Source organism: Giraffa tippelskirchi, chromosome 3 (assembly GCF_054371585.1).
Source record: "Giraffa tippelskirchi isolate mGirTip1 chromosome 3, T2T-mGirTip1v1.2.pri, whole genome shotgun sequence".
Classification (NCBI taxonomy): domain Eukaryota; kingdom Metazoa; phylum Chordata; class Mammalia; order Artiodactyla; family Giraffidae; genus Giraffa; species Giraffa tippelskirchi.
The window spans coordinates 106,039,205-106,057,202 of record NC_137277.1 but is presented as its reverse complement, the minus strand read 5'-3'; the positions used below and the strand labels follow the sequence as shown (position 1 = coordinate 106,057,202).

At 34.3% G+C, this 17,998-nt stretch overlaps 1 protein-coding gene across 7 annotated transcripts in view; it reads left to right on the top strand.

Moving 5' to 3' along the window:
• RIF1 (replication timing regulatory factor 1) overlaps positions 1-13,128 on the top strand; it is a 56,530-nt gene extending 43,402 nt beyond the window's left edge. For 5 of the 7 annotated variants that reach the window (XM_081578135.1, XM_081578138.1, XM_081578132.1 and 2 more), the window contains 7 exons: positions 252-3,446; positions 5,370-5,516; positions 5,843-5,920; positions 6,010-6,125; positions 6,513-6,666; positions 10,182-10,290; positions 10,727-12,214. In XM_081578135.1, the coding sequence (XP_081434261.1) occupies positions 252-3,446; positions 5,370-5,516; positions 5,843-5,920; positions 6,010-6,125; positions 6,513-6,666; positions 10,182-10,290; positions 10,727-10,941 (4,014 nt within the window). In that variant the 3' untranslated portion in view covers positions 10,942-12,214. Of the gene's footprint in view, positions 1-251; positions 3,447-5,369; positions 5,517-5,842; positions 5,921-6,009; positions 6,126-6,512; positions 6,667-10,181; positions 10,291-10,726 lie in introns of all 7 variants that reach the window. The other 2 variants (XM_081578137.1, XM_081578139.1) reach the window with 2 other exon arrangements.
• Positions 13,129-17,998: the final 4,870 nt, after the last annotated feature.

Genomic DNA, 17,998 nt, shown 5'->3' with positions numbered 1-17,998 from the left:
TAGCAGAATTATAGTTGTTGTATGTGTGGATCTGTATCTGTGTGAGTGCATGTTTGTTTAAATGTATTTGGCTTTATTGAATACTTGAATTGGAAACACAAATTAATGAGCATCTACCATCACCTTTGGAATATTTGCAAAATATTGAAAGTCAGATTGCCCTTTGAATTGCTTACGTTTTAAACAGAATTTCTCCAGAAAGTCAGACTTGTTTCCGGTTAATCTATATGTATATGTACATTTCTGTGCAGGAGGAACAAAAGGAGAATGACATTGTTGTTCCTCAACATGTCATGGAAAACTGCGGTATGGATGAACGTCTTGAAAAGGCTTCCCCTTTGAATAACGAGTGTGGTTCTATTGAGGAAACCAGTCCAAAAATACTGAGCAGTAATAATGATGCCAGAAAAAAAGCTTTAATTGCTTCAAAGAAACCAACTGAATGTGCATCTACTACAGAAAATCCATTTGGTGTCAGCAGTAGCTCGGTTTCTAATGCCACCATTTCTGGAGCTCCCTTACAGCCTACAAGTCGAAGGCAGTCCTTTATTACTTTGGAAAAGTTTGATGGTTCAGAAAATAGACCTTTTAGTCCATCACCCTTGAATAATATGTCATCAACTGTAATAGTGAAAAATAACCAGGAAAGCATGGCTAAAACAGATGACCCATCAAAAGCAAAGAAAACAGAAGTGGCTCTTTCCAAATCTGACTCTGAAAAAATAATGCATGGGACTAAGAGATCAAGCCGAAGGTCGAGTAAACCTGAACCAACAGGGAGTAAAAAGTCTAAACCCTTAGAGAAAAGTACTCGAGAATCTGTTGATGGCACGATAACCTTAGAAAATAACCCACCTGGCTTGCTTAATCAGACAGAATGTGTGTTAGATAATCAGGTTCATCTCTCTGAATCTACAATGGACTATGAGGATACAATGCTTAAATCAACAGTGGAGAATACTGTATTAGAAAACAATACTGTAGAAGAGGGAACCTTAGAAATTAACCTGGAATCCAAAGAAAACACACCCCCAGCCATAATAACAGATCAGACAGTAAATGAGGATAGTCATATTCAGGTAACTCCAAATCATAAAACCCTTAGGCGATCTTTAAGGCGACGTTCAGAAACAGCAGAACCAACCACTGATAGCCAAGATAAAGAAAATAATCATCAGAAAAGGGAAAGACGTAAAGAAGAAGAAAAGACTCCGCAGAAGAGTCCATTACATGTAAAAGATGATGTTTTACCTAAGCAAAAAATGATTTCTGAACAAGGTGTACAGGAAAACTTAGTTGACAAAGGAAATAATTTACATGAGAAGACTTTTGGGGAGACCAGTGCTAATGCTGAAATTGATGAAAATAGAAGAAAGCCAGATCTTGAGAATACTAAATCTGAGGGAGATGCTGTGCAGGACATTGCAGATAAATCCTCCGAGAAACCAGTAAGGGGACGAACACGATATCAAACGAGAAGAGCATCCCAGGGTTTACTTTCCAGCATTGAAAATTCAGAATCTGATAGTTCTGAGGCAAAAGAAGAAGGTTCTAAAAAGAAAAGATCTGGAAAATGGAAGAACAAAAGCAGCGACAGTGTTGACATTGAAGATCAAGAAGAGAAAATGGTAAAACAGGAATGTATAAGGGTTGAAAATCAGGCACATGATTATAAAGGGAATTCTGAAGTAGACAAAGATATAAAACCTCAAATCTGTGAAAAAAGAGATGAAAGTAATACTGTAACTCTTCAAGATTCTACAGCATCTCCAGATTTATTACAAGTTTCTGATGTGTTAAATACTTCTGAGGGAAAAAGTAAAACTAACGAAGATGCAGAACATTCCTCTTCAAATGCTTCTGTACCAGAATCAAATCTAAGGACTAGAAATGCCAGTAAGAAGTTACATAAGCGAGATTCTATAGAAAATAGCATGGGGGAATCCTCAAAAATAGGGACATCAGACATTTCTTTGCTTTCTGAAAAAACCCTTCAGACAGTAGAATGCCAACACAAGAGAAGTAGGAGAGTGAGGCGATCTAAAGGTTGTGATTGTTGTGGAGAAAAGTCACAGCTTCAAGAAAAGTCATTTATTGGGTTAAAGAATACAGAAAATTACGATGTGAAAGTCAATGAAACAAAAAAGACAGATGTGGAAACACCTGTATCTATTTCAGAAACTTCGAAAGCTGATCTGTACTCAGAGGTAAAACTTTTAGATGAGCATCATAGTGTGAATTTTCATTTGGATCTCAAGGAAGAGAATGATACTGCTAATGATTCATTAATTATATCTGAAACTGAGTTGAAAGAAAATACTACTCAAAGCTTTCTTCCATCTGAAATGGTAAAATTTAAAGAAACTTCTGGTAGGGATGCTGAGGAAGCAATATCTCTAGAAAGCCAGGAGCCATCTAATAAAAAATGTAAAACTATTGACCCACATTTAGATGTTTCCAAAGATATTTCACTGAAATGTTTGGAGACCAAAGAAGAAAAGTCAGAGGACACCCCAAAAGAGAAATTGAGTACAGAGAACATTGTTAATGTTGAATCAAATGCAGAATCAAATCCAGAAGTAGATGGTATGGAATTGAATGTAGAAAATTATCAGTCTGAAGCTGGCTTCTCTGAACAAAAGAGTGTCAAAACTGGTATTTCAGAGAAAGAAGTAACAGAGGAAAACAGTGAAAGAATGGATGCACCTGAAAAACTGAAAGCCGGTGAAGCAGTAACTGAGGAATTTAATTCAGCTACTGGTTATTCTGATAACCCGACACCTGTAAAAGTGAATGCTCAGGTAGAGATCTCTGAACAAATAGTGGTTGGGGAGCTAGGCAGAGGAAGTGATCAGTCTGATCCAGGCTCATCTGAAGAAATGAACCCTGAAATGAAAAATTGTGAAAAAACAGTGGTTGGTGAGGTGACTACTGAATCTGACCACGTCACTGAAACGGAAGATGAAGGTTTAACTACCAAAGCTTCTCTGCCTATAGAAGCTGAAACAAAGGAGTTAAATGTAGAAATCGATAGCTTTGTTCCCGACACACTTGAGATGATCACTGAAGAAGGAAAGGTTGACCCTAACAAAACTGAAATGAATACTGAACCTAATAAATCGGAGGAAACACAACTAGATGACAATCAAATGGCAGTAGAAAGGAATGAAACTTTACTGGAGGTTCACCATACTTCAGAGAAAGTAGAGGAAACACCACAGCCTCTGACATCTGAAACAGGTGTTTCTGAACTGATATCAGAAGACAGTAATACATCTCCTCAAAAATTAAAGGATCTTGATCCTTTGTTCATGTCAGCAAATGAGAGTCCTAGTGGCATGCACACACGTTGTGTCTGGTCTCCTTTGGCTTCTCCATCCACCAGCATTTTAAAGAGAGGACTAAAAAGACCCCAAGAAGATGAAATCTCGTCACCTGTTCACAAGGTAGGGGGATTGAGGCTGAATATTAATGAGTCCAAGTTTAATTGGAATATTTTGGCCATGTGGTGACACTTAGTGAATGACAGAATATTAGGCTTATATGACCATTCATTATGAATATATGCTATGACAGGGAAAAGGGCAGGTAGAAGGCAAGGTGTTGAGATTTTGAGAAAAAAGACTGAAGCCCTTTAGGTATTCCTTTATTTCAGGACCTGGTGTCAGTCCCTCAGTTGTGCTCGACTCTGCGACCCCATGGACTGCAGCCTGCCAGGCTCCTCTGTTCATGGGATTTTCCAGGCAGGGATACTAGAGTGGTTTGCCATTTCCTTATCCAGGGGATCTTCCCGAACCAGGGATCAAACCTGGGTGTCCTGTACTGCAGGCAGATTCTTTACTGACTGAGCTACCATGGAAGCCTAACACTTAGCTATAAATCTTGATTCACCCATCACCATTTTTCACATTTTGCAAAATTGATAATCTTTCATGGTGATTTTTTTCTGCTCTTCATATAATACACGAGGAAACAGAAGCTGATAAAAGAGCTTTAGTTAGCACTTACTGTGTACTAGGACATAATGCTGTCTGTTTCACATTTAAGTGTTTATATAAACTTAGACCTTTTCTAATTAAAAAAATTTCTTAGGCTATGCCTTCATTAATTTCTGGATATGATTTCATTTGTAATTAATCTTTTTAATGTCCCCATCTTCTTCACTATATTTTTATTCTTTTAGTTTGTACACATATGGATTACCTATGTATCTGCTTTAGCCTCTGGCCCTGTGACTTGAACATAGTTTAGAAAGGAAAAGTTGCATGTGCTTTACGTAGCTCCACTTGTCCTCTATAATTAGCTATTTTATAAAGGTACTGTGTGGGCATTCCTTAATTTTGAAATTGGACCTACCATTTACTGTGGAATATATGTGCTTATGTATACAAACATGTATATATAGATAAAATCATACTGACAAGTAATTTTGCCTTTAGCCAGCATGTTGTGAAAACTTTCCCAGAATATACTAAAAATTTTTGTATTGAGAATTTAGAGATTAGTTCTCAGGAAGACTTAACACTTGAGGGTTTTTGGTTTGGTCTTGCTTTGCTTTTGAGTCTCTTACCTTTTTTTTTAATCTTAGGTTTAAATAGGCCATAGATGTTCTTGAGAAATTTATGAAGATAAAATGATGTCTTCAGTATACTTTAGATTGTTAATGCCAGTTAACTATAGTCATGTTTTGTTTGATAGTAGCTCATGTTTAATTTTTATTTACGTATGATAGTTGTCTATAGCAGATATTTACAAAAAGTTCCCACTATTTTGGGAATAAGACATTTATATACATATTATGGTTTTATGTGCTCCGTTGGATACTTTCATCAGATAGCTGAGTAAGTGAATAAAGAGTTGAGAAAAGGGCAAAATAACTTCAAGCTGGGCTAAGCTTTTGTTTTTTGTTTTTGTTTTAACAAAAAATCCCACCCCATTGCTGTGACTCTGGTACCCTCAAAGAATTAAGAACTAAGATTACTAAGGTATACTAGCGGCCAGTTAGTACTGTCTCTGCCTCTTTACCTTGTTCTTGATGGTCTGTAGTAAGCCTATGAGGTTAGTAGAAATTTGTATACTTGTAACTGTCACATGCAATTTCACTAAGTTTTTGCTGCTATCCTTTCATTCTCCTTGTTGCTGTACTTTGCAGACAGTTTAGACCATGGATACTGAGAATGACCCTTGGTCTTGAGTGATATTTGTGAAAACAATCACCAGGAACAACTGCAGCTATGTGCAGTGGCTTCTAGTGAGATAAATTAGGCCTCTAAACATACATGCTAGTTTTGGCTAACCTTATAATGAGAATTTATGGTATTATTTTTTAAAACCTTTTAAAAATAAAAACATGACTTAAATGTTTCCAGGTTCGCCGTGTCTCCTTTGCAGATCCTATATACCAAGCAGGATTGGCAGATGACATTGATAGGCGATGCTCTATTGTTAGGTGCCATTCTTCAAATAGTTCTTTCATGGTAAAAAGTGTTAAAACTTCACCTACTGTGCAATCTAAGGTAAGCTGTAGGCTTTAAAAAATACATATGCAAACACAGAATTGCATTGGGTAATTTGTCTTAAAGTTAACTTTTTAAGAAACAAAATGTACTTCGTTTGGATATATTTTTCTTTTGTCTGCTTACTTGGTAAGCAGACATGAAGAGAAGAGGTGGTAAGAGGCATTGATGAGCCAGCCAGTAATTGATCCAGTAGTATTGTTATTAGATTTTACACTTTCTAAAAATTGTAAGATATGACTGCAGTCTGTCAGTTGTGAAAATAAACTTGTAAAATTATAGTTATCTAGGGTTCTGAGTTTTTTTTTCTCCTTTCTTCTGTCTAGCATAATACCACTTCAGCCAAAGGATTTCTGTCCCCAGGATCACGTAGCTCTAAATTTAAGAGCTCAAAGAAGTGTTTAGTAAGAAGTGCTTTAGTTTTCATGCAACTTTATATTTTCATGTTCAGTTAGGTGACCTCTGTTTAACAGCTTTTGAAATTTATTCTAAGATTGCAGAAATGGCTAAGGAATCTGTGCCATGTCCAACAGAAAGTGTTTACCCTGCTTTGGTGAACTGTGTAGCACCAGTTGACATCATTTTACCTCAGATTACATCCAACATGTGGTAAGTGGTTATTAATCTCTGGCCTGTACCTAGAGATGCCACTTTGTTAACAGGGATGTTTAAATGATCAGGGTTCTCATGTTTAGAACTGATTTTTCCATACTTTTACACATTTTGTTTTTAGAAGTAAATGAAAATACAGCTAGGAAGATGGTTGAGATAGGGCAGTAATAGAAGTATTGAACAGTTAATCTTGTTTGAGCCAGGCATACACATCAGATTCAAATTTTGTTTTAAATGCACGTATGTCTGTCCTCTGTGGGATAGGTGTGTCTATGGAAATTTTGTTATGATTGCGCTTAAATCAGGAAAATCAATTGGATAGGCCTTTACAAATAGAAAATATAAAACTTCATGACATTTTTCCTGTTTCTCTTATCTCTTTAGGGCAAGAGGACTGGGACAGCTCATTAGAGCCAAGAATATAAAAACAATTGGCGATTTGAGTACCCTTACGGCATCTGAAATAAAAACTCTTCCTATCCGTTCTCCAAAAGTGTCTAATGTAAAAAAGGCTCTCAGAATATATCATGAGCAGCAGGTAAAGACATAGATGTTAAATTGTGTATGAGTAAATGATCAAACAGTACAACTCCAGAAGTTTGCATTTCAAGTATTCTTGCTTTAAAAGCTCATTTTATATGATGCCTTAACTTCCTTTCCCCTGCAGTCAAGAGTAACTTAAAAGGTTGATTTATAATTCCACAGAGAAGTTTACTTATTTATTTTGTACTGTTGTTGTGTATTACACCTCTTTATTCTTTGAATTCTACTTTTCTAGCTCGTCTTTTATGTCTACCAAATAAGTGATTGGTTTCCTGGCTGCTGTTTCTAAAACCTAGATGTTCAAATCTAAACATTTACCCCCCAGAAATCTTGCAGATTTGTAGTTAACAGTATTTTGATTTTGATATCCAAAGCAGTTGTGATCAATTTTTTTTTTAACTTGTTCTTCCTATCAACTTTTAACACACAGATATTTCAGGTTATGGACATTTCTTAAGATTCTTATGAAAACCGAGATTCTTGTCCCTCTAAAAATACATATAGAAAATTTTGTATATCATTTCAGAAGAATTTACAAACTCTTCTGAAACCCATTCAGAAACCTTTTATGTATTCATCAATAGGCAAAACTGTGAATAAATAAAAAATGGAGTATGTTAAGAGTAAAAACGGTGTTCTGTTAGAATTTCTGAGATTGGAGTTTGCAGGCTACTGAAGACTTCAGTATTCTTAAAAATCCTTGATTTGTTATTAGTTTTGTTTGATCTTTTGAAACATTTAACCAGTTCAAGAAAAACAAAAACTATTAGTAATTTGCGTTTGTGTAAGATGAAGAGTTGAAACTGCTTTATTGAGGTACAGCCACATACCATAAAATTCGCCCACCCAAAGCACACAGGTGGTTTTTTAATACAGTTACAAAGTACCACAGCCTTCACCTTGACCTAATTTTAGAACATTTTTTATTCTTTTAAAAAACGAAGCAACCGCCCTACTCATTCATCAGTCACTGTATTTCCACCCCCAATGCAACTATTAATTTTGTCTTTCCTATTGTGGATATTTCATAAAAGGTGGGTTCTTATAATCTGTATATAGTCTTTTGTGACTGATTTCTTTAACTGAGCATAGTGTTTTCAAGGTTCACATGTATTAGTACTTCATTCTGCTTTATGGTTAAATAGTAGGTTGGTGCAAAAGTAATTGTGGTTTCAGACCTTGAATTTTAAATCATTATATTAATAACTAGGTTCAAACACATCTTTATTAATCAAAATAGGAACCATTACAGTCAACGCATTTTTCCCAGTGAGAAATGTTTGTTTATTTCTGTAGTGTAAAAATCTATCCTTTGAGAGTCGATGAACCTCTTGAAAGTAGTTTCTGCCTACTGCTGGTTGTGGAAGTGTTTTCCCTGCAAAAAAGTTGTCGAGATGCTTGAGGAAGTGGTAGTTGGTTGGCAATAGGTCAGGTGAATATGGCAGATGAGGCAAAACTTTGTAGCCCAAGTTGTTCAACTTTTGAAGTGTTGGTTGTGCAACGTGCAGTTAGACGTTATTGTGAAGAAGAATTGGGGTCATTCTGTTGACCAATGTCAGCTGCAGGGGTTGCAGTTTTTGGTATATCTCATCGATTTGCTAAGCATACTTCTCAGATGTAATGGTTTCGCTGGGATTTGGAAAGCTGTAGTGGATCAAACAGGCTGCAGACCACCAAACGGTGACCATGACCTTTTTTTCATACAATTTTGTCTTTGGGAAGTGCTTTGGAGCTTCTCAGCCCAGCCACTGAGCTGGTCATTGCTAGTTGTCGTACAAAATCCACTTTTCATTGCATGTCACAGTCTGAGAAATGGTTTGTTGTTACTGTGTATAATAAGAGACGACGACACTTCAAAATGATGATTTTTTTGATTTGCAGTCAGCTCATGAGGCACCCACTTATCAAGCCTTTTTACCTTTCCAATTTGCTTCAAACGAAACAACTGTAGAATGGTCGACGTTGAGTACTTGGGCAACTTCTCTTGTAGTTATAAGAGGATCAGCTTCAATGATGGCTCTCAGTTGGTCTTTGTCAACTTGCGATGGTCAGCCACTATACTTCTCATCTTCAAGGCTCTTGTGTCCTTTGCAAAACTTCTTGAAGTACCACTGCACTGTATGTTCATGAGCAGTTCCTGAGCTAAATGCGTTGTTGATGATGCGAGTTGACTGCTCTTTTTGTGACTCATTTTGAACTCAAAGAAAATTGCTCACACTTGTTTTTTGTGTAATATCATTTCCATAGTCTAAATAAATATAAATAGCAAGTAATAAGTCATGAGCAAAAAACCATAAAGTGAGAAATGCTCATTAAAATGATGTATAACATAACCACATTTGTTTTGGAATGTATTTCAATATCAAATTATGAATTTCAACAGTGTGAAAACTAGAATTAGATTTGCACCAACCTAGTAATACCTCATTCTATGATTATGCAGCATTTTGGTTATCCATTCATCACTTGTTGAACATTTGGGTTGTTTACACCCTTTTCTATTACAGATATGCTGTTACGTACATTCATACACAAGCTTTTGTGTGGACATGTTTTTATTTTTCTTGAGTATATCTGTAACAGAATCTAATTGCTGGGTTATATGGGAACTCCGGCTTCCGTGGTGGCTCAGCGATAAAGAATGTGCCTGCCAAATGCAGGAGATGCTGGTTAGATCCCTAAGTCAGGAAGATCCCCTGGAGAAGGACAAAGCAACTCACTCTAGTTTTCTTGCTTGGGAAATCCCATGAATAGAGGAATCTGGTGGGCTGTAGTCCATGGAGTGGCCAAAAGAGTCAGTTGTTTAAAGAGACTAAACAACCCCCAGTGATTTTAAGCAGCTAGTATAACCCCTTAATTTTATTCTCCAGATTAAAATCTTACAGGTAGTCTCCCTTCACATTTTTATAAACCTAAGTTGCAGGAATGGTTAAAAAGTTGATGGACAGGTGTTGAGGAAGGGGGAATTTAAATTTGATAAATTTTAAGTAATTGAATTCAGGGGTCTTTCTTTTTGGGTGAAATTATCAGTCCATGGCGTTGCAAAGAGTCTGACACGATCTAATGACTGAATAGCAGTAACTTCTAACAATCTGAAATTAGCATTTTCTCAATCAGCAATCAATAAGCCCTGTTCCCAAGCCTTTGAAAATTGTGTTCTTTTTTTAAAAAGAAGTCCGTATATTTAAGCTTGAAAATGTCTGACTTAGACTTGCTTTTCCCATGTTCCCGAACCTGGGGAATAAAATGTGATTTTTCTTGGCTACCACGGCTATGTTTCTGGACAAATTCATTAAGAAATAATATAAATCCCTTAACCATCTCTTTGAAAAAACACTATGTAGTTCTATTTTTGTGTTAGTAGAACCATGGGTTCTTAACAATAGCTAGACTGTAAAACATAGTTTGTCAGATTCTTTTCCAGTATTAGTGGTTTTATTATTATTAGTCCTGTTAAAAATAACTGTCACTTTTGTTTTTATTTTTACTTATCTTAATGCATAAATCAAGGTGAAGTCTCGTGGACTAGAAGAGATTCCAGTTTTTGATATTTCTGAAAAAACAATAAATGGAATGGAAAATAAATCTATCTCTCCTGATGAAGAAAGACTTGCCTCAGGTATATTAAGATTGGTTGACTTTATTGAAGAAATATTTTGTTGCTCTGCTTTTAGTTCTAATTTGAGCATGCTCTGATTTTTTTGTGTGTGATAGTTTTTAAATACATGAAAAAAAAGCTGATGACTTCAAGTATATCCAATTGCTTTTTCTCTAATTGGCAGCTTTTATTCTATCAAGATCTAAAATGAGGATATAAACTAAACATTGCGATCCAGTTATGTTATGAAGTAGTCAGGATTTCTTTAGTGGCACAGAATAAGCTATGGTGATTTTTCTGTAGCCTCACTCTCTTGATCTTGAACAGGGGCTATGTCAATTTGCACTCTTAATTTGAAACCTAGGCACTTACATTTTTTATTAACTTAGAAGGAGATGCAAGTTAAGGTGTATCTGGAATAGATTTTAATTGTGCTATTTTTTTCTCTTTCCTTCAGATTTAATTGATCCTGTTGCTTTAGAAGCTCCGTTACCTAAAAATCTTGTGGCACAGATTAGTGCACTTGCTCTTCAACTAGATTCAGAAGATCTCCATAATTATTCAGGAAGCCAGCTATTTGAAATGCATGAGAAACTTGGTAGCATGGCAAACTCTATAATTAAAAATCTGCAGTCACGTTGGAGGTCACCAACCCATGAAAATTCTTTTTAGTGTTTTAAGAGAAAATTGAAATTTTTTTTTTTTAATCACTGGATTTGTTGATTCATAAAGTAAGTTCTGAAATACAGCACAATTTCAGACTGAATGTTTGCGAAGTTGGTAACTTCAAATGCTAAAGACCAATAGCTTATTAAATAAGTTAAATTTTGTGAGTGAGAGCAATCTTTCCTGTATAACATATTTTCTTGGCTGCTATGCATAGTTTTTCCAGAACTTGTTTAATGAAATGTGAAAGCAAAAACTACAAGCAAAAGCATAAATTTTGTTTTACGTACTCATGCATATTTTAATGAAACATTTTATGTAATATACCTGTTCTAAGTAAGAAAAACTGAAAATTTTTATTTGAAGTTTTTGCTTAACTGATACGATGTTTATACTTTCTTTTTTTTTTTTTTTTAATTTGTTGTGCTTGAGGTTTAAGAAATTTGTTCTTGGTAAAACACCCCAAATGAGAGGCAAAAGAATTTTTTGGAATGTTTTTCACAGACATCAGCTTCATTTGGACAGCTTTCAAGACAAATAATCAAAAGTTTCAACTTTGGGGGTTAAATATTAAAGCAGAATTAAGTGATTCCATTCATTTGCATTAGCAAATACTTATGCAGCAGCATTTGCCTGTGAAAATATACTCTTATGAGATATAGACTATTCATTTAAAAATGCACGACTGTTTGTACATTATGTATAGATTAAGTCTTTAATTTATGAATTTCAGTCGTTAGTTGCATGAATTTTTCTGTAGCCTCTTGTGAATACCTTTGTTTAATAGAAACATAATTTTGTATATATTGAATACTGAGATATCAGTATGGATAATAGAAGTGCTTTGTGGGATTGCTGCAGATATTTGTAGGATTCTGTATCTACAAATAAAACAACAAATAGTTTTGTACTTAGTTAATAGTTAAACATAAGTTTATTTTCTAAAGTAAGCAGAACAAGTACTAGAAATGAGAAAGTGTTACATGACAACCTTCCTATTCATTCCCATAACCTTTTTTTTTTTTTCTTTTGGTTTGAAAGAGGGGATCGGCCACTAGAAATAGTGCCTCGTTACATTTCTCTTTAATAGGGAGTTAGCTTGAGTATTTTCATTATAACTTGGAGCATAAGAAACCTAGAGCTTATCTGCTGTTTCCACCTATACCTAAAGCAAACTTGGGAGAAATCTGAAAACTGTTCTTTAAAATATGTATGTTTTATTGAGTTTTAAAAAATAGGGTGTATGTAATTAAAACATTTCTGATTTTACCAACTGGTATTAGTGCCTGCCTTTCCCATATTTGTTTCATCTTTTTAACAAATATCTCACTTGTTTTCTAAATAGAATGAGTAATCTCAGATTTAGACTTAATTCAGAAGTAACCCCTACTTGAAAAGGCACACGTTCTTTAGCAACTTACAGAAAGTTTAATGCTTGTGTCTTGGTTAGCTTTATATTCAGAAGGGGACTGCCACCCAGTCATGATAAAAGTTGGTTTCTTTTTCATAATCCATTATCATTACATTTACATCAGTAAATATTTTGGGATCTAAGCTTGATATTTATATGCTGAGGATGGTTTTAAAAGAAAATCTGGGACCATTGAACCTGAAGGATTGCAGCTTGAATTTAAACACTTATAATTTTGGTTTAATTTGTTTGTCATTTATTCCCCAAGTTCTATTTGAGTAAACCAGCACGTTTTGATTGAACAGGTGTTAGTAGAGGGATATGTATGTATGTTGAGAGGAACCAGAATTAACTCATTTCCCGACCTCATATCTTAAAATTTGTGTGAGCTAAACTTACTTGCCTGGTGGACTGAAGTTCTTGGGAAGGTGAACAGTAGCAGAAAATGTGACCAAAATGAATACCATTTACTTCAATCACAAGTTTGATGCAAGTGCAGATATTAATTTTAGAATATCCTGGTTTAACAAAGATATATTCTAAAGTATTTAACAACCAGTTTGCTAAGTCTTCAGTAGTTGATATAGTTATGTGTATATTTAGGCTCCTTATTTTCAATATTCTTGCCTTAAAACTTTCTGCAGATTTTTTTCCTGAGTGTTTCTGGAAGAGAAAAAGCATTAATATTCCATGATCAGCTCCAGTGTGTGTCTTTTTACCATTAAAGTGAAATAAGTTTTTTCAAATAATTTCTAATGGTTAATAAAACATGACAAACATTACTAAGAACACTCAAATGTGATTTTTTATTTTATGCATTTATAAAGAATATAGTTGCATGCAGAACCATAGTATAATTTTTCATGTTCAAAAATGAATTTCCAGTATTTCAGTGAGCACATAATTAAAGATGCTCTGCAGTTTGAACAAGTTTGAAAGCCATTGTTGAATAGTGGAAAGCTTTTGCTCTAGTTTCCTTGTCGATTATAGGATGATTTAGGTTAATAATGCAGTAGGGTAATAGTCAAAAATAAGATTTGAGTATGAATTTCCCATGATTCTGTTTCTGTGCATGTTGGTAGTAGTCAGGGGTGTTTTATATTTAAGAATCATAAAAATGTCAAGAAAATTCAGTTATGTTTTGACTGAAGGTGGGAGGGAGGACAAGAAAATTGGGAAAATTGGAAAAATGGGAGGGATGTGTGGAAGATATACAAGTAGAGTTTTGATTTTTAAAGAGATGAGTAGTTAAAAGTGAATGATGTTTTAAAGGCAGGCTTAGTTGAAATTTAACAAAAGATGCAAAAACTTAACTCATTTTCTTTTAATGCCATTCCTTCCGACTTTGACTTTATAATCCACCAAGAAAAGCCTAGTTTCTATCTAGTATTCTTAATAACTGATTTTCTGGGAGATTATTTGTGAGCCAAGGTTAGAGGTCATAAGAAAAGCAGTTGTTAATGTTATTAGGCTGGGGTTTGAGTCAGGGGAGTTAGCTGCCTGCTTGTTATTACAACACATGTCCATTTTATCCCTAAGCCATTAGAAAGGTCTTATACTTTGTATGCAAACATTAGAGTGAAGTCCTGACTTTTAATACAGTGCTTCTCAAACCTGCATGTATTTGTTAAAATGCAGATTCTGATTCAGTAGGTATGTGATGAGAGCCTAATAGTTCATTTCTAAGAATTCCCATGTGATCCATACAAATGCTAATGTCTGTGTACTGCATTTGTGGTAATAGGTCTAAGAGGCTTCAAGATCCAAATTAGCTTTTGGTAGCCCAGGCAGATTTATATCCTTAAAATTATTGCCACAAAATATAACAACTAGTCTTTTTAAGAAACCTTTTCAGATGTCTGAATTGAGGATTCTGACTGGTCTTGAAGGCTTCATATTAAAGTTAATAAATTTAAATAAAATTGTTAAAGGTAGAATTTTGCCTAATATGGAGACTTTTAATATAGAAGATAAGTATTTTATGTTATCAAGAACCTGATTAAGCAGTTCGGACAATGTGGAATCTTAAGAGTATATATGAATTATGTTCTGACTTTTTTTTGTTAATATGAAGGTAAATTTTCATAATATTAGAGATGAATTTAGTCTCTAAATCTTGCCTTCTAGGTTATAGGACTTGATTATTTTATTAATAAACACTGAAAATAGGCTACCCCTGACAAAGGTTAATTTGGCAGTGAAGTTAGCCGTGCTGTAATAAGTCAGTTCTGACAAGTGTGCCTTGCTATTCCGTTTACTGAAGACCTCTGGTGAGTGCTATGACAGTATGTGATCAAAACTTCCTATTTTGTTGTAAAATGGAGTTGAAAGAGTTGAGTAATCTGATCTTCAAAAATGATTATCAGAATTTATTGATTTTATTGTTTCAATCTGTAAAACAAATCTGGTCTTTGTGGTTTTTCATGGCCCAGTTAATAATGTCTATTATATGCCAGGTTTTGTACATTGCTCTTGGAAAGTTCCATTAAAATCTGAGTCATTTTGAAGATTTGTAGATTAGATCTGTAGTCTAATACAATTATGAATGTTCATTTAGTTCTTGGAATAGAATGTTAACTTTTACAGTGTGATCTTTACCATTTTTTTTTTCTTTCTGTGCCAAGCCTTTCACCAAAAAACAGGTAAAACTAAGTGCCAAGCTGTAAATGCTTCCTCCCCTGAAATATGCCATTAGAATAAAAGTTAACTTCTCCCTTTACCTATGATTATAAAATTAAAGACAGTATTTTAAATTGATGTCACATGGAAGAAAAGAACCTCCGTAGCTTTTGGTTTTCTACTTGTAATAGAGGGAACAATATCTTTATGCCACAGTGTGCCATTTTATAATTGGATGAAACTAAGCTTATCAGCAAATTTACATGTTGATTGAGATTGATGCACTGACAAATGATAAAATGAAGAGAAGAGAAAGATAGATTGAAATAGCAATAAAGAATTAGACCATTAAGTATAGAGAAACAGTTATCTTTATATTTTGAAAGTAGCTGACAGCCAGTGGTCCCTGAGTTACTCTATATATAATACAGTATCATAATAGATTATTAATCCCTTCGGTAATTATTTAGAAATATATTACTTAATACTCCGCCTCCCATCAGTAAATAATTCCAACAAAAGACCATTACTTCTTAAATGGATGAACCTGCATACAAGTAGAAAGTTCAGTTTCAAAATAGTGTCATGGAACTGAAAATGGAATGTAGAATAGCTGTTTTGATACTTAATTGAATAATAGATGTCTGAAGAATTTTTTATGGGATGGAAATTTTCTAGAAAAATGGAATTAAGAGTTGATTTTGATAATAGGAAACAAAAGACAGCAGTCTTTAATAAGTTTTTAAAGAGCAGGGAGGGATTGACAAACTATAGCCTGCCACTTCTTTTTACATTTAAGGAACTAAGAATGAATTTCATGTTTTCTAAATGGTTGAAAAGAAAATATTTTGTGACAAAATGCACAAAATTGTTTTGTTGGTAAATAAGGTTTTTCTGGGACACAGCTGTGCTTATTTACATGTTTGGCTGCATTCTTGCTATCGTGGCAGAATTGAGTAGTCTGAAGACTGGGTGGCATGTAATAACGAACCTAATTACATATTTACTACTTGCTGACCCTTCAATTGTGCCAGTCCTTGACATATACAGTAGTTTTGTTCATATATGGCATATCATCAGTTTGGTTACTTCTGGCTGGCAGAATAGGGTTTTTTATTTAATTTCTATATCCATTATTTAGATTTTATTTTATAAAATGAGTTCCCCTGATTTCTTTTATGTCTTACTGTTGCTCAAATATGCATATACTAGAAGATACTAGTATTTTTTAGGTATACCTTTTTCTCCTTAAATTCTTAAAAGATTATTATGTATTTGCCATGGATATTAAGGGACATGATATGTGAAGGAAAGGCATCTGGCACTGATTGGTTAAATCACACCTGTAAAACAAATTGGGGGGTTTGGGAGTTTGCTTTCTGTGTTGGTGAGTAATCGATTACTTTCAATCTTGAACACTACCTCTTGTGGATAGACTTGACTAATACGCACTTAGAAGAGGACTGAGAGAAGCCAAATCAGTCATTTATTAGCTCTATAATATTTTTGTTTTCATCACTTGATAAATTCTAAGAGAGCTTAGTTTTACATTCAAAAAGTATTTATATTTGATAAGTCGAATGATTTAAGTTGAACCTTCACAGAAGTATGTGTTCATTCCTTGATTACCTGTACTAGTAGATGGGAAATAAGGGTACAGTCAGTTTTGTTGAATGCTTATACAATGTTTGAAGCAGGTACACCTAGACTAAAGTTGTATTTTCAGGTTCATTATGACTGGTTGAAGGAGAGAGAATCGGTGTCTGATCCGCAGTAAAACTTTCATGATCTATTGAGAGTTGACTGTTGTCACTTGCCAATCGAAACTGGACATTGAAACATTTTTAAAGAAATGCACTTTAATCTGAAATAAAATTTAAAAAGAAAAAAGTAAATTCTGGTACTTGTTTTTCTTTGGTGTTTGGGTTTTTAATTTTTTTTGTTTCAGTGAGTCCTCCTGAAATTAATTAAATGGTTCAAACACCAGCCAAAAATGAGTATTGTATTCCTCCACGATCACAGGAACCATTCATATTCTTGCCCTCTTTTATGGCCTGTTTTTAACCAGAGAGGATCTCTGTTTTATTGATAGTTTCAAGGGTTCCACACTTCTAAATTCATACTTTAAAAAAAATTGAAGTATAGTTGATTTATAGTATTGTGCTAATTTCAGGTATACAGCAAGGTGGTTCAGTTTTATATATTTTATTTCAGATTATTCCCATTATAGGTTATTACAAGATACTGGATATTGTTCCCTGTGTTACACAGTAAATCTTTGTTGCTTATCTGTTTTATGTACAGTAGTGTTTATCCGTTAATCCTATACTTAAAGTTTATCCCCCTTCCTCCCTTCTCTCCTTGGTAACCATAAGTTTGTTTTCTATGCCTACGAGTCTGTTTTTTATAGAGATTAATTTGTATTTTATAGATTCTGCATGCAAGACGATATTTGACTGACTTTGTGTGATATTTCCTAGGTCCATCCATGTTGTTTCAGATGTCAATGTTACATTCTTTATTATGGCTGAGTAATATTGTGAGATATACACACACACACACATATATATATATTCACATGCTACCTAATTGTAGGTTTGATTTGGCATTTCTCTAAAACTTAAGTGATTTGTGATTTTGAGCATCTTTTCATGTGCCTGTTGGCCATATGTATGTCTTTGGAGAAATGTCTGTCCAGATCTTATGCCAGTTTTTTGATTGGGTGGTTTGGTTTTTTTGGTAATGAGTCGCATGAACTGTTGGTATATTTTGGAACTTAAGCCCTCATAGGTGGTATCATTTCCAAATATTTTCTCCCATTCCGAGGTGGTCTTATCATGTGATCATTTTCCTTTATTGTGCAAAAGCTTAAAGTTTGATTAGGTCCCATTTGTTTATTTTTGCTTTTATTTTGCTTAGAAGACTGTAAATTCATGCTTTTAAGTAAGAAAAAAAAAGTGTGAGATTTAGTGATGTTGAAAGATACTGTTATTAGTTTACTATGGCTTCTGTAAAAATCAAAAACTGAAAGGC